The sequence below is a fragment of the Syngnathus acus genome, chromosome 2 (assembly GCF_901709675.1).
Source record: "Syngnathus acus chromosome 2, fSynAcu1.2, whole genome shotgun sequence".
In the NCBI taxonomy this organism is placed as follows: domain Eukaryota; kingdom Metazoa; phylum Chordata; class Actinopteri; order Syngnathiformes; family Syngnathidae; genus Syngnathus; species Syngnathus acus.
In genome coordinates, this window is record NC_051088.1 from 5,371,177 (window position 1) to 5,396,295 (window position 25,119).

The 25,119-nt window shown below is 41.1% G+C and overlaps 1 protein-coding gene across 2 annotated transcripts; it reads left to right on the plus strand.

The window, feature by feature from the left end:
• The first annotated feature begins 452 nt into the window (after positions 1 to 452).
• phactr3a (phosphatase and actin regulator 3a) lies at positions 453 to 25,119 on the plus strand. Of its 2 annotated transcripts, none has more exons than XM_037272655.1 (12): positions 453 to 762; positions 14,769 to 14,933; positions 15,067 to 15,234; positions 16,052 to 16,273; positions 16,913 to 17,141; positions 17,337 to 17,590; positions 17,862 to 18,015; positions 22,733 to 22,788; positions 23,326 to 23,387; positions 23,494 to 23,634; positions 23,713 to 23,789; positions 24,127 to 25,119. In XM_037272655.1, the coding sequence occupies exons 1-12, from the start codon at positions 492 to 494 to the stop codon at positions 24,140 to 24,142; spliced, it is 1,815 nt and encodes a 604-aa protein (XP_037128550.1). In that variant the 5' UTR covers positions 453 to 491; the 3' UTR covers positions 24,143 to 25,119. The 2 variants fall into 2 exon arrangements, with proteins under 2 accessions (XP_037128550.1, XP_037128560.1); XM_037272665.1 differs by having other exon boundaries at positions 14,772 to 14,933.

Sequence of the window (25,119 nt, forward strand, 5' to 3'; positions counted from 1 at the left end):
TATTACATTACCGTTTGATGTGGTTCAATAAAGTAACATTGATAGCAGTTTTCTTAAAATATTGAGTCCTGTCTCCATAGCTGTACCGATTAACTGGTTTTATGATTTGTTATTAAAAGCAAATGTTTTAATAACAAATCATAAAACTTAAGCTTGTTGCGTTTGACTAGTATTATTATTATTATTAATTTTTATTATTATTATTATTATTATTATTAGTATTATTTAATTTTTAGATGGCCAACAGGTTTTTCGATCACCATACGAGTGTCAAATTGCAGACCGTTAGATTGGGTAATTCTTTGCAACCCAGCACGTGATAATAACACATCAAATATAACATAACATGGTAAAGCACTGTTTACTAGCAGCGTGCGTTTGCGTGTTGATGGACAGGGACGGACCCGGGGCACATCATCATTCACCCTCTCCTGCAGGCGCACATGCGCGCACATACGCAAGCGCACGCGCACGCATACACACACACACGCATGCACATCCACGTTTCTTTTGGCCGGCCATGGATCCCTCGACGCTCCAAGCCGCTGTTGTCAGGGCGAATTAATAGCCCGCTCGCTCGCTGTTTTGCTCCTCCCGACCTTGCCCGCCTCCGGCTTGGCTTCTTAATATTTGATCCAGGATTCCTGTGCTGTCCACCCATGGCCACATCGGATGGAATAGACGGCTGTCTGCAGCGAGGCAGATCTCAAAGTGACCCGAATATACTCACCGAACCGGGGATCGATTTGGCTCACGGCACAGGTAAGGTAACCGCATCGTTCTGCGGATATATTTATCTATAGCATAAATGGCGTTGTTGTTATTTCCCCTCCGTAAAATGCCTTCTTCATATTGGGGTAAATACCGCCGATGACCCCACCCCCCGCGCATTGGATGTTGACTGAACCCAAATATAAAAATTAATTTACCACATCAGTGGCCGCACTGCTCCCTGCACAATTAATTATGCAAGCTGATGGTTGTAAAGACGCCTGTGGCATCAGCAAGTGTGTCACAATGCACACGTTTGCATGCATGTTGCTCATTCGGTGCAACACTCATCAATATGAACAATGCTGCCAGTTGTTGCCCTATGTTGTGAGCCAGCATTGTCCACCGAGGGAACACAGGTTCTAGTTTGTCTTTTTTTGTTGCAGGCGTTGCATTTGCACAAACTCATCTTGACATGCAAGTCAGTCTCATTAACCCTGTGACACCACCCTTGTCTCCCTCCATACTGAGCCCCTCACTGTTATGATGAATATCACGTGATGCCATCCGTGGAAGCATAGAATGCCCCTGATTCACCACAGCCATCACTTTGCAGATCCATTGACACGGCAGGTGTGCTTTTCAACATGGAGTCTCTGTTTATCTCGGTGTTAGTCATCCTTGTGCATGTTGGTCTTTAATGACAGCAGCCGCAGCTTGATGAGGTGCAACTAAAGTTTACAGCTTACTCTAAATGCTCATTATTCTCAAATGTATTTGGGGCAAAGCCTGTATTTTTTTTATTTGTATTTATTTTTACATAAGAGGCTATTTGTAGTTGCATTGTGTGGGCTTGCTTCAAGTCAGTCCTCCCTCCCACACGTAAAGAGTTTTACGCACACGACAAAGGATGCTCCACTAAATGATGCAGACAGAAAAAGCATGACTTTTCCTTTTCACCTGTTCACTAATGAGCCCAGCTATTGACTATGAAATTCATACCTGTCTTCTCCTCTCATCCTCCCCAACGCTGGGTCTAAATGGACCTTGGCTGCATCCATACCCGCTTTTGGACGATCTAATTCACACGTTGGTAGATGTGTTAATGTCACACTGAGTGCTTGACGCAACCTGAGTAAACAACACCAACTCCCCAGCAGATCCGCCACGCTAACAAGGGCCAAAGTCATCAGAGAGAATGCCCACACACACAATGGTGACACTTGTGCAAAGTATGCCAAAGTTGTACAGTACCACCCAAGTACACTACGTAAATGACACACAGCCAGTAAGTACAGTCAGTGTGCAGCTGCAATGACAGCGTCTGGTCTGTTGACCCAATGCACACACAATGGGACGACCCCCTCTGCATGAGGCTCATCACCAAGCTTGCATCTGGGGCACCAGTCTTTGCCAAAGGATTACTTTAACACCCCTCAACACAGTTGTGGTCTTCGTGGCTGCAAAGGCGTACACTGTCTGTGACATTGTCTATCTCTATGTATTGTATTACTATTTCTCTCTGTGGTCTGTCTGTCTGTCTGTCTGTCTGTCTGTCTGTCTGTATGTATGTATGTATGTATGTATGTATGTATGTATGTATGTATGTATGTATGTATGTATGTATGTATGTACTATGTCTAATCTCTGACATTCCACATCACTCAGTCCATTTATTTATATTGTAAACATCCATCCATCCATTTTCAACACGGCTTATCCTGTTGAAGATGTTGTGACCTGCATATTGATGTCAGCAAGTCATTTTCAGCACTTAAGTTTGATCCATAATTTGGAAAATAACAGCCTCATGTGGGAGCTGAAAAATAGTATCACTTTGTGAAAACATATTAATTTGACCAAATTTAGACGTAGGAGGTTTCTGCCCGACAGCGCTGATATTTACAAATGTTTTCTGAACTTATTTACTTATTGCATCAGTGCAGAGCTGCAGTGTTACTATATAACCTCATCATTTCATCAGTAACCTTTTTTTTTTTTATTGAGTTCATGTGCAATCTGAATTAAGTGAGTTTATTTTTGGGGCGTAAATAACACATTTTTAATGAACGTGCATGAACATATTAGCAATTTAATATTTACACATACATCACTTAGTATATGTATACCACTTGTCCTAGAAACCTAACCCTAGAAATGACTTTGGGTAAGAGGCAGAGTACGCTCTCGACTAGTAAAAATCCAATCACAGGACACATAGTGTATGAACAAAAACACTTTCACACACACCTATGGACAACCTAACATGTGCTTTTGGAATACGGGAGGAGAGGAAGCCAGAGTGAAAACACACAAAAGGACAAGAAGAACATGTAAATTACACACAGGAAGTTCAAACCCAGAACCGTGCTGCCAAGACTAGTAAATAACAACTACAGTACATTATTTTGCAGTCGTGTGTCAAATTAAAATTATGAAGATGATGCTTGATGAAATGATGTGTCTGACAAAAGCAACAGTCCTTAAAAGAAAAAGACAGGACACAATTCCTGTGTGGTATTACCATCATAATAATGTCGTTCAGTGTGGCAAGTAGCGGCATTAAAAGAATAAAAGGAATGTGAAGTTCCTTGTAAATATACAGTCGGTTAGGCAACTTTGGTAGTGAAATTTTAATCTGTGAAAGTATAGCTCTCGCATGAAACCTGATTAAATACTATTAAAACTAATGACTGCAGAAATGATGACGAGATCAATGAGCATTTCCGACCTAGGTAGGTAGGTAGGTAGGTAGTTTTTGCTTTTAGTAAACGCTGTCGTGAGCCAGCCCGTCATGCACCTGCACCTACGTGACGCTCAGGCTAATTATGTTCTCACTTCCGATTTCCTGTCGCAGAGCATCTCTTCACACCAGTCACTCATTAGTCATGGTCAGCTTTAAGGGAGCGTGCTTCAGTCACAGCCACTTGTTGGTTGAATCATAGTCACTATAGAGCTATTCATCTGTCCTACGGTGATGCACATCTCCATAGAGCCCTTGAAGAAACACTCAGTCAAGTCAAGTGGTAGATCCGAGCCGCTTCCTGGACCATCATGAAACTTTGCAACTTCTATTAAACATTTCATGATAGTAGTTGTGACTGTCTGAAAAGAGACTTGTAAAAATATTTCACTTTTTTAGAGAACGTGTTTCAGAGTTTTATATGGACGACAACTTGATGGTTTATAGTCATGTTCATTTTTTTGGGCAATATTGCAATTTTCCTGTGCAAAAGCTATTATTCATGTGAATGAGACATACTAAACACTATTTTCATGTGTGGATGACAACATTGGTGGCCAATCCCCACAGCAGTTTAGATTTGCATCTACAAAAGCTGTTGTAAATAGCAACCATTCAGTATAAAACGTTAATATTTTTGAAATGCTCTCTTTTGTTGTGTGCTGTGTACTCCGCTGTTATGATATCATTTTCTCAAGTTTCTGATATATGTGTTAGCTCAGGGTGTAACTCGAACCCTGAAAGTGATGTTTCATTTTCTGCTTGTAGACAGTCAACATGACATAAAGAAATTGAACAACATCCACATAGACCCTACCTCTGCAGTATAGCAACTCCCCCAAGCAGCAACTACTAACTCCAACACTGAACAAGTGAAACTGGGGCTCAGAGCATCTTTTTCATCTTTTTGTCCTCATTAGGATCTTGGTAAGGCCGGAACTTAAATTGGGCTTGAACATCTATGCATAAGCCATGACTATATACTATTCTGTTTGGCATGACACACTCCACACTCCTTCACCCCGACTTCAAATCAGGAAGCGGAACCTGGAAAGGGCGAAGGTGAATATTTTTGAGGTGATTTAGAGCTGTGTTGCACAACCACATGGTGCAGCTACGTGACAGATTATACAATCATCATATACATATGGTCATTAGCACTGCTGAAAAAAGGCGTATCGAATGATGACCTAATTCTTGTGCACAGTACAATATATGTATATCGCCTTGCATCCTGCAGTTGTCGCGCATACCGTATCATAACAAGGCCTGCAGGATGCAAAGTGACAGCAGTGCAAGATTCCTGCTGGAGGGAAGGGCAGCTGGCAGAAGAGGCGGAGAGACAACCTAGAGCGAGCTTAATTGGGTAAACCAAAATAGATGCTGCCAAAAACAGCTGTTTATGGCACCAAAGCTGCATTTACACAACAGGTCCCAATAAAACCCCACTTCTTTCATCCATGTGACCCACAGGCAAATCATTTCAGTTTTTCATTCCTTCTTGCTCTTTACTTCTGTAATTCAAATCTTAATAATTCCTGCTATCCCTCCCTGCTAGTATGTGATGTCATTGCACTGTCGAAGTGACACTGAGTGGCTCCTCAATTACTGAATAAGGATAACCTGCATCTGGATAACTTCTTGAGTCCCGCTTGCTCCGGCTCAGCTACTCAAGAAAACAGCTGAAAGACGAGAGCAACAAAAGCCTCAAGTGCCTCGTCTGCTTCCACCGATGAGACACATTTCCGTGTCTGCGGCATGTGTTGCAGCGGCTGTTGTTTTTATCCCTACACCTGCATGTTTGTCTGCATGTTTGCGAGCGTGCGTGACGGAGGCTTGTACTGATGCAAAAGGAAACTGGCAGCTCTTTGTAGGGAAGAAAAAGCACAGCGCAGGAAGACAAAAAGAAGATCAAAACAAATCCCCATAAAACTAATGTCGTCTAATGGCATTTGGCAGAGTGCAACAATGTTAAACTGAGTTCAGGAAGTTGAACGCGAGAAGAGTTATAGCTTAACCCTGTGCGGGCAGTGAAATTTCAGGGTTGTGCAGACAGTATTTTTGGCGTTAAGTGGGTAAAAGCAAGACAGAAAGACATGGACAAGGGTTTGGCTGGAGGAGAGGGAAATTGCACAAGGGGAGAAAGACATGAGGACGTGGCCATTTTATTGAAAGACAGCCAAAGCTTCCCTAATTGCTGAGTAGCCATGACAGTCTGAAGGGTGCACCACAGATAGCATTGACTGTTGACGTGTCATTTAGAAAATGTTTCAACAAGCACTAGTATATTTAGAAATCGAGCAATAACATTATATAATTGTTATTACGTGTTTTTACATAGCAGGAAATTATTGTTTGAAATGTTTGAATGACAAACTAGGGCCAAATGACACAAAACCCAAAGGGTGAGGAGGTATGTTTAGTCGGTCGGTCAGTGAGTAGGTAACTATGTAGATGATGTTGGTCAGTCAGTTGGTCGTGAGAAAATGAAATGACAACAAGTGAGTGGTAGTAAATGGAGATGGGCACTTACAGTATGTCTACCACAGACTCATTGAGCTTCTCTGGCAATGCCTCTCAGGAGATGCTAAATTAAATACAAGGATGAATCAGATAGTACCAGGAGGAATACGGTACATTCATGAGGAGGATATGAATTAAAGTGTTGCTGGCGAGAAGGCAAAGACAGTACTTACAAATGTGTACTATTTTACCAATTTTCACAAAGGAATATTAATATAGTAGTTATGACATGTAAAGGGAAAACATGCAAATAAACCCACAATCAAAACTCTGTAAATTCACTCAATCCTTGTTGACTGTTATCAGTGCTAATGCTGCCATTGCAGTATCACAGAACTTCAACTTTGTCATGATGGGGAATGTACAGGAAGAAGAAGAAAACACCCAGAGGTTTTAGTTGACGGTTCGGCCCCTATTTTGATGGACTGGGGCGCTCATCTTAAAAAGTGGCGGAACTTCATTTCATGCCAGCGCAAGTCTGATTTTCATGTTTGGGGCCGTGTTTCGCTCATCTGGGCGTGCCGGTGCATGAAGCAGCCTCGCCCCGATGCACCAGATAATCTGGTAACAGAAATAGTCCGTGCTTGCCATAAAATCGGCCACATCGTCATTTTCGTGCAGGAGCAATGGTTTAGTTTAGTTTGCCATGTTTATGAACTTGGTAGATGCACTACGCCTCACTGGGCGTTTCTGCCTTGCCCACCAGTGTATCTGCAAATTTGGTTACAAAGAGTAGACTCTGGCTTGGAAATGTGTACTTCCATTCCACAGTATGCTATCATCGCAAATTCAAACAATATGTCAAAAGAAAAAAAAAGAAAATAGGGCCCTTTATCGTTCGTCCGATAATCTCACTCTGATTATTATACTTGTTATACTTTCTGACAAGTTGGTCTGTCAGAACTTAGATTTCATAAAAAAAAACATAGATTTTCTATAGCACTTGTCCACATTAGGTGATATACAGTGAGTGGTGTGTGGTTCAGCACCAAGGACAGTGTCAGTCAGTGATTAGAACGCCCTAAGGCAGCACACACACAAACTCTCAGTGAAATGTATTGTATTCGACCCACACAAAAAGCAAAAGCAACACGTTTAATGTCTGATGATTGAATGTTTTCTTCTGCCCTTCTTCCATTTCTCAGATGACTCAGGCCACCTGAGGCTAATCCTGCAAATTGTATTTTAGATTTTTTTCCCCGCCTTTAACATGCAGTGTTTGTCGAACAAGTCCCTGATGGTGCAGTGGTTCATTCGCTTGAAATCTGTGTAGGCGGTCCCACTTGGTGACAGTGTGAATGATTGTATGTCTGCATCCACCCCTGTGATTGACTGGCAACCAGTCTTTTGCCACAAGATAGAATAGACTCCACCTTCCTGTGATCCTGACTAGAATATACAGTATAAAAAAAATGGATGAATGTTAGTGTGTTGGATTTAGGGGTACCACTTTGAACAGCAATTAATAGTCAGTGAGCTACATTTAATTTACTTTTCATGGAAATATATTCACATCTCTGCCATTTAAAACCTGTCTCAATGGTAATGATGTCTACCTCGCAATGGGGTCTCACCCAAGTTTATGAATTACAGTCTATGACAGTATATTTTTGTACGTATACATATTTTTGTCCAGCTAAGGTCATACTGTATACATATTGACACGATCCTTTTTTAGCAGTAACAGTCAGCAAATTTGTGTGGCGTGCTTAAGTATTACATGCCATGCTTATTATACAGATGAATGAAAACTACATGCTGTGCATCATACATGGGCTGGTATTATGGCCATGACAAATTACATTCAAGACACTTGCTGTAGCTCAACTTGCCATGTCTGTGGCATCTAATGTACCAATTTGAGTTTGGCACGTGAAATAGATATGCTGAATATTCATGTGTGAGATTCCCACCAGCTGCAACTCGAGTTTTTACATTTGTGTTGAATAAATTTCAATTGGCCACACTTGTGTTTCTGCATGTTCACTTGTGAGGATCCAAGATGGAAACGTATCTTTGATGTGATTCATTGCTAACGGAGGCTTTCCTGCTTGGACAGAGTAATGTGCTCTAAAATCAAAATGCTGTCATTGTGGAGACCCGTGTACTCAAGGCACTGGAATGCTCTTTTCGATGGAGTATTTACATGCCCAAAATTTTATTTATTAACCTGAATTAATGGACAGTAAATAGCAGGGATTAATGATATTATTAGCATTTACCAGATAAGCCTCACTTTTCTCCTTTGCATCCTCCTTAATCAAGGGGGATTTTCATAAGACCCCCTTCAAAGCACATCACACTGCTTCCTCATTCACCTACAAGCACTGGGTTGAGGGAAGACCACTGTACCGCTGAACCACGCTGCCACGACTCCTTCCGCAAGACACGTTCTTCCCGTGACTGTGCTCCAGTGCACTTGTGTGTGCTTGGTTTGAAGGACCTTGATCTTAACTTCCATTACTGTTGGGGTGAACAAAAACAGAGACTGTGAGGTGCTCTCTCTTTCAGATCATCTGAGCTCATAAATGGTCAAAATGTGTAGACACATTCCAAAATATTGGAAATATCTTCTGGGACGATTGCAAAGGGTGTAAAGTGCTTGATAATATATTGCCATCTAAGTGGATTAAAAATAGTGGCAGGCAGAATGAATGTGTAACTCATGAGTGTCTGAATGTTTTGCAAAGATGGGCCAGATTTGGTGAGGTGAGATTGTGGGGGGGCTGACCATTCAGTTTTGGGTTGCTTTAATTTTTCACGGCGTTTGTTACCAGGCACCTTGTCATAGTTTGCATGTTTTGTCTGGCAGTGGCACTTATATCGAATCCCTAGAAAACAGCCTGTGTCTTATCAATTAGTCAAAGTATTTCAGTAAAAAAAATAATGCCAATTTCTACTTTCCTTTTCTTCACGACAGCCTCCATTTTTTAAATGGACTGAAAAAGCCCACACAAGGGTCACGCAGCAAGGTTGTCACTCTGACACCTAACACAACTATGAAAGTTGCGTGTTCAGAGACACAATGTTTGTTTGGAGCATATTTATTTCCCAAAGCACCCGAAAGCATGGTCTGTTGCTATCTTCTGGTGAAACATAAAATGACTTTTCTTTCCTACGTTTTCAGTTATTATTTTGTGGATCTGATGGCAGCACTGAGTCTTTCACACCTTTAGTCAAAGATAGCCAATCTTTTTTTTTTTCTTCTAGTGTGTGAAATGCAGAGGCGTGTCTGCAGGGACACACGCACATGTTCCATGTGTCTCCAGTTATTTGTAGCACTACCATTTTTCCTCTAGCTTAATGATATGTAAGATATTTGTGCATGATCTATTGCAAAGCTAGAGAATTACAATAATACCCACGCAAGAGCGTTAGGTAAATTCAGAGTGTGGTCTGATATCTGAGTTCAAGGTCACAAAGAAACTGGAAGCTATCTACTTGACTTTAGGGTGCCGGTCAGTATACACTTATCACCTGGCAATCACAGGACCAACACATGCTGTGGAGCACAAGTGTCAAACCTCAGCCCTCCAGGGTCACTATAATAGATGTTTTAGATATTGGCCTCCTGCAACACTTCTTAATCAAATGAATCTCTTCAGGAGTCTGATCACAATCCTGATCAACCCAGGTGTGTTGGAGAAGAGAAACATCTCAAACACGCAGGTTAGTGGCCCTCAAGGACTGGCGTTTGACACCTGTGTTGCAGAGGCAACCATTCACACACATACATTCACACATACTGAAGTCTTCAGTGAACCAGTGGAGCTGAGACCCACGTAAGTACAATCCTAAATCTGATTCCTGAATATACATCCACCATAGGTTCTTTCACATTGGCACTTTGCATACAGGGGATGCAGTTTTATTCCACTTGGTGCACAAGTTGCTTGAGGCTGTTAGTATAGATGTGAGAGGAGAAACAATGAAGTCTATATTGACCAGTAGGAGAGCTATGGGATCATAGATGTCACATTCTAAGTGTACAAAAAGGGAAAAGAAAAGAAAATAGAAAAATAACCTACATTGAGAATTCATGAAATATAAAGTATGAAAATATAAAACAGAGTGAGTTATTATGAGGCTGCAAAAATGACTATTATGACCAATTAGTGCTCAAAAAGAAAGTCTATTATGACCAATTACTGCAAAGATATTAAAAGAAATTATGGCTACTTGGATTGTTATTAAAGAATTTATTAAAATCCTCATAATAGAAATGTTTTTTCTATCATTTGCCTGAATTTGGCCAGAGAAATTGGATCCTGTCTCCCTGGATGGATGGATGGATGGATGGATGGATGGATGGATGGATGGATGGATGGATGGATGGATGGATGGATGGATGGATGGATGGATGGATGGATGGATGGATGGATGGATGGATGGATGGATGGATGGATGGATGGATGGATGGATGGATGGATGGATGTTGTTCTACATCTGACGAGTAACACATACAGAAAAATCAGTTGAACGCTCTCCTGTCCCATTTCATCACTTCATTTTAGTTTTTAGTGCCGAAGCTTCTTGCTCTTGCACAGGTGTACCATCACAAAAAGTGCAACAGCGCCGATATTTCATTTTAAATTATAAAGCGCTTGCAGTTTACAGAAAGAAAACTGTTTGTTTTGCGTTTTTGTAGGTGTACAGCTCTAGCAATTTATATGGTTTCACAGTTATAACTGCCTCCCTGGGGGCAACTATGACTATGATATGGCACAGATTGGAAACACACCTGCTCTAAGGTGCAAAAATAAAAGTCTCTACTTGACCTGGTGGATGACACCCAGAGAGCACAAAAGCTCCACAAGCTTTATTGCAATCTTTCATCAGTCTATTTTACAACAAATAAATGTTCACAGTTCCAAACTAACAATTAAAAAACATCAGTTATCATTGAATTGTCATATTGTTGCTTCAGAGCGGCTTTTCCTCATTACAGAGTCCTCACTCTCATGAGTAACATATGGTAACTAACAAGGGCCTCTGGCCTTGCCTATTGGCTCTTGGCCTCACTGATATTATTTCTCACTCTTGATGCCAGTGGTCTGCACAGTGCAGAGGAACTGCACACTTGCACTGTAAATGATCTGAGACAGCCCTCCCCAAACATGGGGCCATACAGTATGTCTGGTTTATATCGGATAGAACCATGATGCATTGCTGCATCGGTATCTATAGGATAGTATTAGAATTGTATAGTCTTATAGCGACCAATAATTTTCTCGCCATTTCTAAGCAGTTAGTATCATTTATGAGAAGAAATCCAACAAAATTCATACTACTGATTACAAATTCTGTTACAAAACCCCCTTTTTTTTTCGAATTTGTCAATAAATGGCTTTTCTATTATTCGGTGCTGCTTCATGAACTATTCACGTGCGATCTACGACTGTTATATTATTTATTGTTGTTTTATAAGATGATCTTGAGTCCTTTGAATTTAAAAATGTGTGATATTATTGTTATTATTATTATGATTGTTATTATTATTGTTATTATTATTATGATTATCATTATTATTATTATTATTGTGTATATTTTTCTTGGATAAAACAGCTAAGATGTCACTACAATAGACAAGTGACTTTTTTAACTGATGTCTTTCTGGTATGGATTACTGAATAAATGGTTTCAAAATTGTCGTAAAAAAACTGTGCATGTTTGATTGCACATTCATTCAACAGAGAACCCTAACCCAAAACAAAGCATGAAACCTGCAAGATTACAGTATATTACTTCGTAACAGAATTTCAATCAAAATCATCTCAGCTTTTCTGTTAATGACTCACTTGACAACCAAGACTGATCACAGTCTTTTTGTCGCGCAAACTGTTTTCATTTCATGTCGCTGGAGCCCGTCTGCTCCTTACTAACTTCCTGCTAGTCATTTTGTGTGGCCGGGCCCATGAGGCAGAAAGGCCACGGACAGATGGCAGCACAGTTGTAAAGCCAGGGGGCAAAATGAGGAGGCGAGCTAGCGTTGTAGTGAGTAAGGAAGGAGGTGTCCACTCATAGAGACAATGTGCAGGTGGGAAAGAGCAAAGCGGCTAAGCAAAACTCTTCAGAGAAAGAGATATACAATATATGTATGTATACCGTAAAGCCAGAAATTATTCATACCCCAGGGGTATGAATAATTTTAGGCTTGACTATTGGCCTAATATTGTTATGTTGCACTAGCTTTTACTGATTGTTTGCTGGCTTTTGTCTCATTAAATGTTATTTATTGCCTCGTTCTTGTCCAAGAACATGCTATTGATTGCAGATAATCCTGCACATCCTACTTTGGCAACCAATAAGCAATTACAACAACAGGTATTTTTGTGACCAGAGTGGTAAACCAGACTAGTCTCCACTTCTGGATGAGTAACCGATTGTATGCGACATGTTTCAGTCAACTTCGAGCTGTTTTAAGATGACTTCTTATCCCGGGTGCAAGTGTAGGCTCCGCAGCCACGACAAACATGGCTGAACGAGAGCTTTACCCACAGTTGGATGAAAACAATGAATGACTTTAACAAATTGAATATTGGTCCTGTCCACAGCATCTCTTCTGAGCCTATATGGTAGCTTTTTTTATCTGACCAGTGGAAGAGATTATTTTTGTTTTCCTCAATGTCTGTGTGCATTGCTAGTCATGAGATCTAATGTTCTCAAAGGTGCTGACGAGCTGTTTAAGTGGGGCGTGGCGGCTAGTGGCTCACGCAGCATCTGCTGTGTTAAATTTCTCACCATGCAAAATGATCATATTAATGACTTAATTTCATTCACAAATCTTTTTGTTGTTATTTCACTGCTCTGAAGCTGCCTAATATGCAGCTTGTAATATGTTGTTTGCTGTTCATGATTTATGTTATACTGCCGGCATTTTAGCAAGCTGACTGTTCATACAAAGAATGACTAAATCCAGTTTTCTCAAGCGGATTAATTAAATGGGCGTTTCATTGCCACATGGTGCCTGGTCATGCTATACTAAAAGCGCATTTCATTAGTTCCTCATCGGGGGGAGAAAAGAAATCTCCATGTGCTTGCATGTGTTTACACATAATTCCCATGTTCCCCTGTCATTTTCTGTGAACAAAACCCTGCTCTATGAAAGAAGGGCTTGGTATGCATTACGAAGGGCTGCTTCCTGATTGGACGAGCCCACATTCTCTGGCCATCTCTTCCGGATAGCAACAGCCCCCCTTCCTCCTTCTAACTGGAACCCCCCTTCTAAACACCCTCTTCCACCCCTCTTCCCGCCTTCAAAAGGAAGCACGTATCTCCTCCTCCATGTGGCTTCTTTCCCCGCCTTCAAAAGGAAGCACGTATCTCATCCTCCATGTGGCTTCTCTCCTCGTCCACCATCCTTTCCCACAATGCACTTGATGCCCAGCCACTGTCGTTAGATGTGGCAGTATTCGTGTGCGTGTGTGTGTGCGTCTGTGCACGCGTGTGTGTGTTTGTGTTGAGGGGGGCTCTCCCCCTCTCCTTCTAAGCTGACTCGCTCAATCCCACTAGCACCCACTGCTGCAGCAGCATCTGGATGTGGTCGTCATGGCAACAGTAGTGGGTCTGACCCCACCCCCTCTCCCCTTTCCACATACACATAGATACAGACAACGCCCCTACCCCTCCTCCCATTTGCTCCTCCTCTTTTTTTTGCACTCTTTGGTGCATTTTCCTTCAAGATTGACCTGGATCCAGTTAGCGGCGCCACCCGTCTTGAGGTACGCAAGCAATATAAAGACATGAGTGACATGGGCATGCTGTGTGACCTTTTGTGGGTCACTTCTCAAGCTCACTTGAACAAAAATCCCCTCCAACCTCAGTCGTTCTTGTTTTTCCTTCACGCTGTCCGCTGTCCTTACAGTCACCCACACCTTTCAAACAACATATTGTCAATGTGAAGACACAAAAGACACAAAAAAAAACTTCACAAGGGGCCCACCCCATCCTCCTTGACTGTACATCACACTGCAATCACAAATCGTCCTCCCATCAGTTGAATATTTGAAAAAAGAAATCAGCCCCCCCCCCATCTTGCTGTTATGCTTATTTCCATTTTTACTCCATTTTCATACTTCCTGGTATTTGTTATTGTGAGAATTCTAAGTTGCTTTAATGTTGGAGAAGGGCTTTGTGTGCACAATAAGAATGGAAGCACAAAACAGATTAGGGCACAGTAATTTGAGTGTCCCTATATTCTCTAAGGGTAATAATGGCCACTTTGGATTGATACTGACGGAAAGAAGTTTAGAATTTTTTGGTCTTTTTGTGTACCCAAACAAATTGAATTCTTCACACAGGGCTCAGTGTGACTTTGTTGTTCTACACCACTGCAAGTTATAACTATAACAACCATACTGTTTGTTGCATTATTATTTTTATGATTGTTTTTATTATTATTAATTATTAAAATTAAACATGGGCTACCGCATTGTTCTGATACTCAGGGTTTGAATCACTCCTCTGGCTTTCCTATTTAAATTGTCCATTGAATGGTTGTTTGTCTACATGTGCCCTGTGATTGGCTGGCGGACAGTCCAAGGTGTAACCCACTATGGCCTGGAGTCTGATAGAATATGCTCCAGTTCGGCCGCAACCAAATCAGAATAAGCAGTTAAGACAAAGGATGATTGGATGTATAATTTTTTTACTAGAAGCAGTTGTGTGGAAATCCATTTGTGATACTGTTTTGTCATTTGATGTCATTAAATGTTTTTAAAGGTCACTGTAGGCCCTTTAAAAGCGTGAATTCCATTAAACACCCTAACCCTGGCATACATCTTATAATCAGTAGATGTGCTGGACCAGCAGAGGGTGCTAAGGACCGGCTGCCTGGTGACCGGCGTCCACACTCCCCCCATCAGGCGGAATAGTAAGCTGGCCACACTGGGCCGCATCTTCAAGCCCTGGAAGTGGAGGAAAAAGAAAAATGAAAAACTAAAACAAAGTTCCACAGGTACGCAACAGGGGACTGCTATTACTTTGTTTAAGAGTCAGGAAAAAAAGAAGTAGACGGGATTCAGGAAATAAACACACTCAAACACATTACTGATATGATCACCTCCTGTCCTGCTTGTCTCCATTAACAGATGTAGCATTATCCAGCGGCCTTCTCTACCACGACCCAAACTGCTCCGGCCAGGGCTGCTGTTCAGATGGAACACTCCTGCTTGGCAGTTTTGGGGGACCTTTGAACTCAAACCTCACGGTCAGCAGTGTGGAATACCTTGGACCAGAGGAGGAGCATCCCCTTCCAGGTAGAAAGGTCCCTCCCTGGCATTACAATTAAATTTGTAATGTGTCTTAACCTGGGTTTCATGACTATAAAATACCAAATAAAAGTACAAATATGAATTAAAAAAAAGGTTTTAGAAATTAAAAAAGAATATGAAAATACATGTCAAAATACAGTAAATATAAAATAAAAATACAGATATAGATACAATTATATCAATGTATTTTTCTTTAATCTATTTTTTTTCAATTACATTTTTTACATTTGGTTTTATTTTTACTGTTATTTATTTTTAATTTTGGCAGTTCTGGTCCTATATGATTTACAACATAGGCACTAACACGCACCGTACCGTTCACCACATTTTCTTCTATCATAAGGTTTTTATGATCACGGAAAGCCATAATCAAACTCACAATAAAATTGTAACTAATTATGCAGCCCTAATCAACAGTGTATGAGATCACCTGAATATTTTGCCCAAAAAACAATTGGATGTAGCAAAATAAACATTAAGACGTCAATGACCCAATGGGAACTTAATGTTTTTGCACTGTACTGTCAAATTCTACTTGCCAGTAGATAGCAGCAAAGACAACCATTTGATAGGCGATTGCTTTATAGATGCAATCAATTCATTCATGTTTTAAGTCCAACTGTGCTCACCCTTTAAACTAATAAGGACACGCAGTATAGAAAATAGATTAATGTTTTTTTTTACTTTTCGGCCACCCAATTCACCAGTTCAAAAACACAACATCACCACAACACATTACACTAAACACTAAAGGGCAAAAATAACTATACGAACCATTTCTCCCCCATTATCCATCTTCAAGTGGTCAGCCCCCTCCAGGACTGCGAGCGTCTGCAGGAAGCTGTAAATGCAGCACTTAAAGAGGAGGACTTGGACCAAGGGGCACATCCTGTGGGAGAGTTAGCCGAAGGCCTGCAGGATGTCAGAGAGCGAATGGAAGACAGACCGGAGGAGGAGATTGCTTCAGGAACATCTCCTCCACGAGTACCTCCAAAACTTTTGCCGCAGCTTACCACTGGAGACAGTGAGTGTTAAGATACATATTTTGGACACTGTCATACTTAACTTGATGGGGCACTTTTATTACTCCATGTTTGCATGGCTGCATTAGCTTGTTTTTTAGGAACTTGAAAGTCCTGATCTCAAAGTGCATTTCAAATTTTGGGGGATAAGCTTAAACAAACAATGAAGAAAGATCCTTTGGAAAGTCTTCTGGAAAGCTCGCAAACTGTTATGGCTTCTAGGTGCATGCTTAAAAATGGCGGGTTTAAAAACAACCCACTTTTGGTTACAAATTGCACAAATTTGACCCAAATCCCTTTTTTGTTTTACCTTAAACAACCCATTTTTGTATATTCAAAACAACCTCAAAATTCGAACATTTTTTTACAATATATGTGTGCAATTTGTAACCCAGTTGCTTTAAGAACGTGTAGTTTGATTGTGTGTGCGTGCGTGCGTGCGTGCGTGCGTGCGTGCGTGCGTGCGTGCGTGCGTGCGTGTGTGTGTGTGTGTGTGTGTGTGTAAGGAGGGGGGGGATGGCCAGCTGCCCCAATAATTATGTCCAGATAAGCCAACATTTGATTTGAATTGTTCATATAGTAATAAAAACATGCATGGATGGAGTGATGGATGAATGGATAATAAATCTTTTCTTTCTCAGATTCAGGCCCTGCATCACTCCCTCTTCACCACCCAAACTCTTACCACCCGAAAGAGCATCCACACCGGCCCACGGAGAGTCTGGTGCCCATCACTCTTCCCCTAAGAGGGCCCCTGTCCAACTCCTCAGGGTCACCTCACCTTGGCAATATGATTCACCCACCTATGCCCCCTAGTTGTATTATGGAGGAACTCCAAAGAGCATTCGCCACCAAGAACAGACAGGAGAGGTGAGCCTGCACACATCAACTTAAAAACATGCAGACTATTTCAGGTCAAATGTCTAACTTTGTAGTTGTTATGTAACAAGTCGCTATCTGCAACCCGCTTTGGGATGAGTCGTTTGTTTTTTAAATCCAGATCTCCCTGCAGTGTCATGACCTTTTTGTTGACATTTCTCTTCCCGTGGTTGTCTTTCCATGCAGTGTGCATGAAGGGTGTGAGCAGGGCTCATCTCCCCCGCGGCTGTGGTGCTCCGATGGACGCCTTTCTCGTTCTTGCAGCTCAGAGAACCAACACACGTCTTCTCTGACAAGTATGTGCGTTGGAGGTGGCAGCTCCGACTGGCCCAAGAAGGAGGCGGAGGAGAATAAGGAGAATGTGCGGCTGGACCAGTGCTTCTCCAACGCATCAGGCCTCCCCACTGACCTGGATGAATGGAACGACTCTGTCATCTCTGGTGGGTTATGTGATTTGCTGTAGTCCCAGATGTTGAAAAACCACTACTCAAGCCCAAAGAGATCTCCACAGAGCGTGAACGTTCTTTTTATGTTGTGACTGTTGAGTGTTTTGAGGCAACTGGTGGCTTTTAACCACATCAAAAACCCCAACACAGTATGTACAGTAAGGCTCAAAGTTTGCAGGTCTTGTCCTAATTCATGCACAATCTTACTTGTATCAAACGCAAAAGATGGGCACAAAGATTATTTTTAATTTATTATTTTCTGCAGGCACACTTCCTCGCAGGTTGAGAAAGGAGCTACTGGCTGTCAAACTACGGAACCGGCCCACCAAGCAAGAGCTGGAGGACCGGAACATCTTCCCGGCGAGGAGCGACCAGGAGCGCCAAGAAATACGGCAGCAGATTGAAATGAAACTTGCTAAGTAAGCAATTTACTTGAAATTATTGATGATGGCAAGTTAGACCTGTAACAAACATTGATAGGTCATAAACAGTGATAAAGTCGTGATTGCTGTAATGCTGCTTCTGTTTTTGTTGTTGTTGCTTGTTCGGCAGCTTCGTCGTGCACCATGGCGGATGTATACTATGCCTCGGGTGTGTCAGACATTATGTGATTTTAGTCGAGGGTGACAGAAAGAAAAGAGAATAGTGAAGAACAGTAGAGTTCTCATGAAGTATTTATTTAGTATTTATTAATATTAATTCAACTTGTGAACCGCTTCTCCTCACGAGGGTCGTGGGCATGCTGGAGCCAATCCCAGCTGACTTTGGGCGGTAGACGGGAGACACCCCAAATTGGTCGCCATGAAATTGCAGGGCACACATACAAACAAATATTCACTCTCACAATAACATATCATAATAATCAAACCCTGCACTTCTAAAATGTGAGGCGGATGTGCTCAGTGTTCAACCGAGAGTGCAGTCCAGGGAGATGAAGTAATCACGAGCGCTTTGTATAGCAATTAGAAAGGGGCCCCACACCAAATGACTAAATCTAATAGGCATGCCTCTCGAGAGACAGGCTAGTTGTGACTCAACATTGGTACACATGCACGATTTGTTGGATGTTTCCTGAGCTATGTAGTATTTGAATGAATGGATTGATGGATGGACGGACGGACAGATGGACGGATGGAATAGAAGTCAAGGAAAAATTAAGCAGCTTTATTTATATCGCGTATTTCATACACAAGGTAACTCAATATGCTTTCCATAATTAAAAGTACAACATTTAAAACAATTTACAAACAAAAGAACTAAAGACATTTAAAAACAGAGTAAAGAAATAAATAGTAGCTCATTAAAATTACTAAAATAACTTATAGTGCAAGAAAAAGCCTGGAAATTCGATTTTACAAATGGCTACAAGACCTCAATCATATCAATCAATGAGCATAGTAGTATAAGAAAAAAACATTAGTTTTCAACCTGGATTTAAAAGTATTCTCTTACTCAGAAAGAAGCACGACAGTATCTTAGTAATGCCTTAGTGTTGTGCTTCTTAGTACTGAGTTCTGAGTTTGCCACTGACTATTCTCAATTTCCCAATGACAAAAATGTTATGTTCTTTTCAGGCAGTTTTTTTGGGGTTGTTGTTGAAAAATCATTGACGTGAATACTGGACACTGAACAAACGATTATATGAGCGAGCAATCCGTCTCAGCAACAGGCACAGACAGAACGTGCTTCCAGGAAACCTCTTTGTTCAAGATCCACTGACTCACATTAGCGAGTGCCTGCATGCCGCGCTAAAAATAGAATAGTTTGTTTTTTCAAACATGGCCGAGGAACGCAATGTTCAAATTGAACAACAGCGCTGATAATTGCGAATTTGCCACATCACGACCCTGGTTCGAGGCACGCCGCTGAATGCATTGCATAAGCAAACATGTCATAACTTACAAGTAAGCACAAAGAGGCTCCCACATTTGCTGGAGCAACAATGTCGCACCTTGTCTCAGAGAATACTGTTGCTACCCTATGTATTCTTAGATCTGTGAGACTCATCTACATTTTAGTCAAAGAAAAGGTCTTTTCTGACTTGCTTTCAAACATCCTACATAAAGACAGAAGCTTTCATAGCTTCAGGATGAGTGATTTTTAATGCACTTGTAGCACGGCAGTGAGACAGACTGCATGTTATGTAAAGGCTCATTCCAGACTAGCTGTTGCAGGCTGCTTTTGAATTCATGAACTTTTTTTGTGCTCCGTTCTGATGCACGACTCAGGCTTTTTGGTTTTGCATAGTGCTTTTGTGCTAGTCCAAAAACATAACTGCAACAATCCATCTATAAAAACTGTAATCAGTACAGTCAACGGATCCATCTGTTCGTTTGGTTGTTTGTTTGTTTGTTTTCACTCCTTGTCTTGGCGGGGTTGCAGGTGAGCTGGAGTCTATCCCAGCTGACTTTGGGCAAGAAGTGGGACACACCTTGGAATAATCAGGACACATGAAGACAAACAACCATTTACACATATTCACACCAAAGAGGGGTAGATCATATATTTTTAATTGAGAGATTTACCAAATACGTCCCAGTGTTAACATTCTCTACTGTCAGCACAAAGCCATTAGCCCTGGCAACATATACGTAGCTGACGAGTGGTCAAAAGAGGGGTTCTTATTACAGTTCATTTGCTCTGGGAATCCACAGTGAATTACAAAACAGTCCATGAAATACATCTGTGGATTTGGCAGCAAATATATCACAGCTTTATTCTCAGCTTGTTATTCTTATCCGTGTAAGACCACGCAGATATTTGCTGCACATCCAGCAAAAAAATGCTATCAGGCCTCATGGTAACGGTGATGAAACTCTGTCCACACGAGTACACTTGATTGATGACCTTTCTATTTTTAGAGAGTCCCGCCTCGTGACTATGCTGCAGTCACACTTGGCTTTTTCTAATTTTAGCTTCACTTTGCTCAATAATGAATAATGAGTAGGAGTCATAGAAAAGAGACGTGAGGGAGCACTTAAAAAGCGAATAAAGCATATGCAGTGTGCGGTGAACCTGAGAAATAAAATAGACATAAAGGAGCCAGATTTCATCCCTCCTATCTCCAGCATATTTTCATTCTACAACTACGTATATAGCGTACCCTAAGAAGCCATTTTATCAGCACATGCACAGTTTAAAATATCTGCACTTAATAAATTTCATTTTGGTAAATTTGTCAATGCTTATGTAAAAGATCGACTATCATAACGTAACAATATATACTGTATTTTTTCTTCAGTGCTTAGGGCTCTCTTGGGCCAAAAAAAATATCATTCAAGGACAGCACCAAACTACTGAATAAAAAACGAGACACAGTGTATAGTGCAGTTCAATATCGTTGCGAGCATCATCTCTGATTTATTATCCTCACAATGTTACAGGTGGTTGTTTCATTGGGCAGAATCTAACATTAAATGTCACATTTCATCACAAATGATCCTAAATAAAGGGAAGAGTGAATTTCTGACTCATGAGATGTGTGAGACCAAAAAATAGGCCTTGTTTGATTTTAACAATGTACCTAATAACCCTCGACACTAGAAAAAAACGTGTTTTTTTTCTTTGTTCTAAAAATAGCATCATACCAGCAGCTCGGCGTGTAACAGAGAATTCCCCTTCAGTTTGTTGCTAGGGAGAACATGAGGATTCCTACGAAACGACCATTATCTGAGACAGAGACTGTAGTTGCCTAGCAACTCAGAGGATGGTCATGTTCGTTTATTTCAAATGTAATAAAGCAGTAGAGGAGTGTTTTTGAAGGAATAATTGTTGTTTTTTTCCATCTGATGGCATATGACAGTAAAACATTTCCGCTGAAAAAACATTTCAACGTTCTTATACACATGGTGGACCTGAACTGCTGTTTAAGTGTATTAGGAGACATTTAAATACCTTCTAGTTGTGTTTCCTATGAACCACAAAGGCTGGCAGCTCATGCTCTTTTCGGATGCAAAGTCAAGCACGTGTTAATTAACAAAGACTGCTTGCTATATGGGTCTGCATTCCTTACATAATGCAAAAAACATCTCCAATCAGCTTCATCTACTGTGACTAGAGATGACAAATACAACAACATACACGTACAAAAATGAAAAGTATAATTGATAGAAATAAAGAATCAGTGACTTGTTTCTTTGGGTTCTATAAAATTGGGGTAACAATACCTAAAACGTTAAGTTAATTTTAGGTCACCTCACTATTTTGGTTATGTCACTCAATTGTGAAACAGATGGTCGAAAAGGTAAATACATTGTGTTCTAGCTTGATATTGCCCAGGTCACAAGTACAAAGCGTCAACTTGGAACAAGGGATGAAGGGAGTCCCACAACAAAAGTTTCATTCTACTCCGTACTTTGAACCCTTGGTGGTCGATTTCAGCTATGTAGTGTGGACCGCATTTATTATTCATATCACATATTAATAGTTCACAAGCTCACGTAGGGTATTCTGGGTAACATACCTTTTCTGGAGGCCTTGCTGCCGAGGGCACCTGACAGGCTGATAAAGGAACAATTCAATGAGTGTCCACCAGTTTCTAAAAAAATCTAGAATTTGAATAACGTAATCAAAATGTATTCTCATTTTATTCATTAAGACAGTTACTAGAATTTAAAAGAGTTAATTCAATAAATTTGCTTTTAAACATATTGATTGATATGGTATGTATCTTTTGATACAGAAATATTAATCTGGGCACCTCAAATGTAAAAGGCAATCCCCTGGATGTGCCGCTAGTACAGTACACATCAGGAGATCGGGGATGCCGTGAGTAGGAGCCCGCTAAGCCCTGCCCAGTACTCATTACGCATGCAGTAACCAGGGAGACTGAGGCAGAGCCACGCGGGCAGCCCATCACGACTCACTTGAAAAGCTCATATAGTAGAGTGCTCGAGCTCGTAGAGCACCGTAGTGCACAGGCTAGACATGAGGAGTCTTGGCTTCCCTGAATAGTCCAGCAAAACAAGTGCAGGGCAGCATTCCAGATGTTCGGAACGCCTCTTCCCAAGTATCACAGCCGGGGTTCGGATGCAAGATGGAGACATAGGCAAAGTGGCAGAAGTACAAAGAAGACAGGGCCATGACAGTTGGACAGTGGACAATGGTTCAAAACGTGGTTTTGGTGTTTCTGCGCAGGAGGCTGAGCCAGAGACCCAACGTGGAGGAGCTGGAGAGTCGAAACATTTTAAAACGTAAGTTCATGCTATTCATTTATACAGAGTAAATGACTGCTGGGGGGGGGGGAAATACTGCACAAAACAATACATGAATAATAACAGTGTTACATTATTCAAGGGCCTTTGCTGTAAACCTCTTGAGTGTGAGGACAGCCCATGCTGTGTTTTTTTTTTTCATACAAATGAATGCGTTTGTTTTGTTGGGACCAGAGGAAATCTTTTCAATTGAATACAATAGCCTAACATATGCAATTTAGAAACATAATATAAACGAACAAGCCACAAACATTATGTATAATCTCTGTACAAAAAGGGATGGTTCATTGGATGCCGTTTTCATTTTTTACATAATGTATTGTATTTTAAACAATATGTCACAAAATACCCAATACCTACAAATGAACCAAAACCGTATAACAAATCTTGAAGACGTACAATTGATCAGATTTTCTTTGGTCCAAACTCTTGTTAAAATCAGTGTAGCAGTTTTTGCATGAGTCTGCTTGCTAGCAAACAGCAATGAAAATCTTAAGTCTTTTTTTCCCCTTCCAGAGAGAAACGACCAGACAGAACAAGAGGAGAGGAGAGAGATCAAACAGAGGCTTAACAGAAAGGTTCACATTCTTTTTTCTTTTTTTTTTCTTCAAAATATGAATGCCTCTACTTGTTTGTATCAATTGAAATGGTGACAATATAGGTTACATTTCTCATGTGTTGCAGCTCAACCAGCGGCCCACAGTCGACGAACTTCGTGACAGAAAGATTCTGATCCGCTTCAGCGACTATGTGGAAGTGGCCAAAGCTCAGGACTATGACAGAAGGGCGGACAAGCCCTGGACGAGGCTCTCGGCAGCAGACAAGGTACCACTATGGTTCCATGTTCAGCAGTTCAGCAGAAAGACCTGTAGCACATTGCTTTGTTTTTTCCTCTTCTCGCAGGCTGCCATCCGTAAAGAGCTGAATGAGTTCAAAAGCACTGAAATGGAAGTACACGCATCCAGCAAACACCTTACGAGGTTTGTGTTTTGAAGCGCACTCATACTGTATATGGGAGCAGCTATTCTGGGAAGCAGCATGCTCAATTTAGCTCCTCTATGTTCATCCAAGGAGGGCCATAGGAGCTAAAAATAGATGGAAATCCTCAGTTAGGGACACGGGAGGAAATAATAAAATGCCAACATGTCCTTGGCTAAGCTTGTTTCAGTTTGAAACCAGAGCCCTGTGACAATGACCCAGAGAAAGGATCGAAGTAATCATAGACTAAGTCAAAATAGACGCCTACATCTGATTAACAGCAGCAATCTTAGAAGGCTATGACCACTTACATGCATCTCCTCACATTTGTCTCCCTAGGTTCCACCGGCCATGAGAGCCTGGGGTTTCTTCTGTGAAGAAATGTTCTGAATGTGCTCAGTGTCGACAGGCCTGGAGCCTTTTCCGTCTTCAGCGAGTCTTACTAGCTTTCTTCCTGCTTGGACAGGAGATAATGTTCATGGCTTCGTGTTCAGAAGGCCGCTGGACTTTCAAGGTGGCAGCGGGCTGGACTGTATTATGGAGCCTCTGATTCCCAGGATGAGAACAAACGAGGATAAATCTGTTTTGTTAACGAGTCAATGTTGGGTTTTTTGTACCATTTCATGAACATGACAAGACATCTAGTGAGAGGATGTGCATGTGACCACCTTTTCTTAACTGCTGAATAACATTTCACTTGACTGGGTGGATTTGATATTCACTGTACATAAAGTATGTCAACATCAATGAAAAGAAAACCACCTTTGTAACAAGACATTAAAATACAGTCTTTTCTAAAAACAAAGGCTCTTTTACTTTGTCAAATCTGTGATCCAAGTGTAGGGATGCAAGGAAGTGGGGAGAGAGTTCATTCAAAAAACATTTAAGAAAAAGGCAAACAAAACTACTGGTCATAAAAAGAGAAACAGGTAGTGATGAGCACATGAGGCTTCATTGGGTTTTGAGGCTTTCCAACCAAGCCGTTTGCAAATAGATTCATTTCTTGAGGAATCATGTGCACACAAACCCCTCTGCTGGTCAACAGGAGCAATGCATTCCATTAATGAGAATGAGAACATTCACCTTTATATTTTGCTTCATGTAGCCTGATGAAAATGAATAAAATTTCTCCCTGCATGTGCATTCACGTTGAAAGAAGTGGAATACTGTGTCTCAATATGTAAATACCATCAATGTCAATTGAGACACTAAAAGTTGACAGAACACATTTTGTTTTAAAGGGCTGCTGTGTTTTAACAGGGAAAGACTGATGTACTTACGGATGACGATGACTTGTGAACAGTAAAGAGGGTGGTATATCTGCTTGTGCAA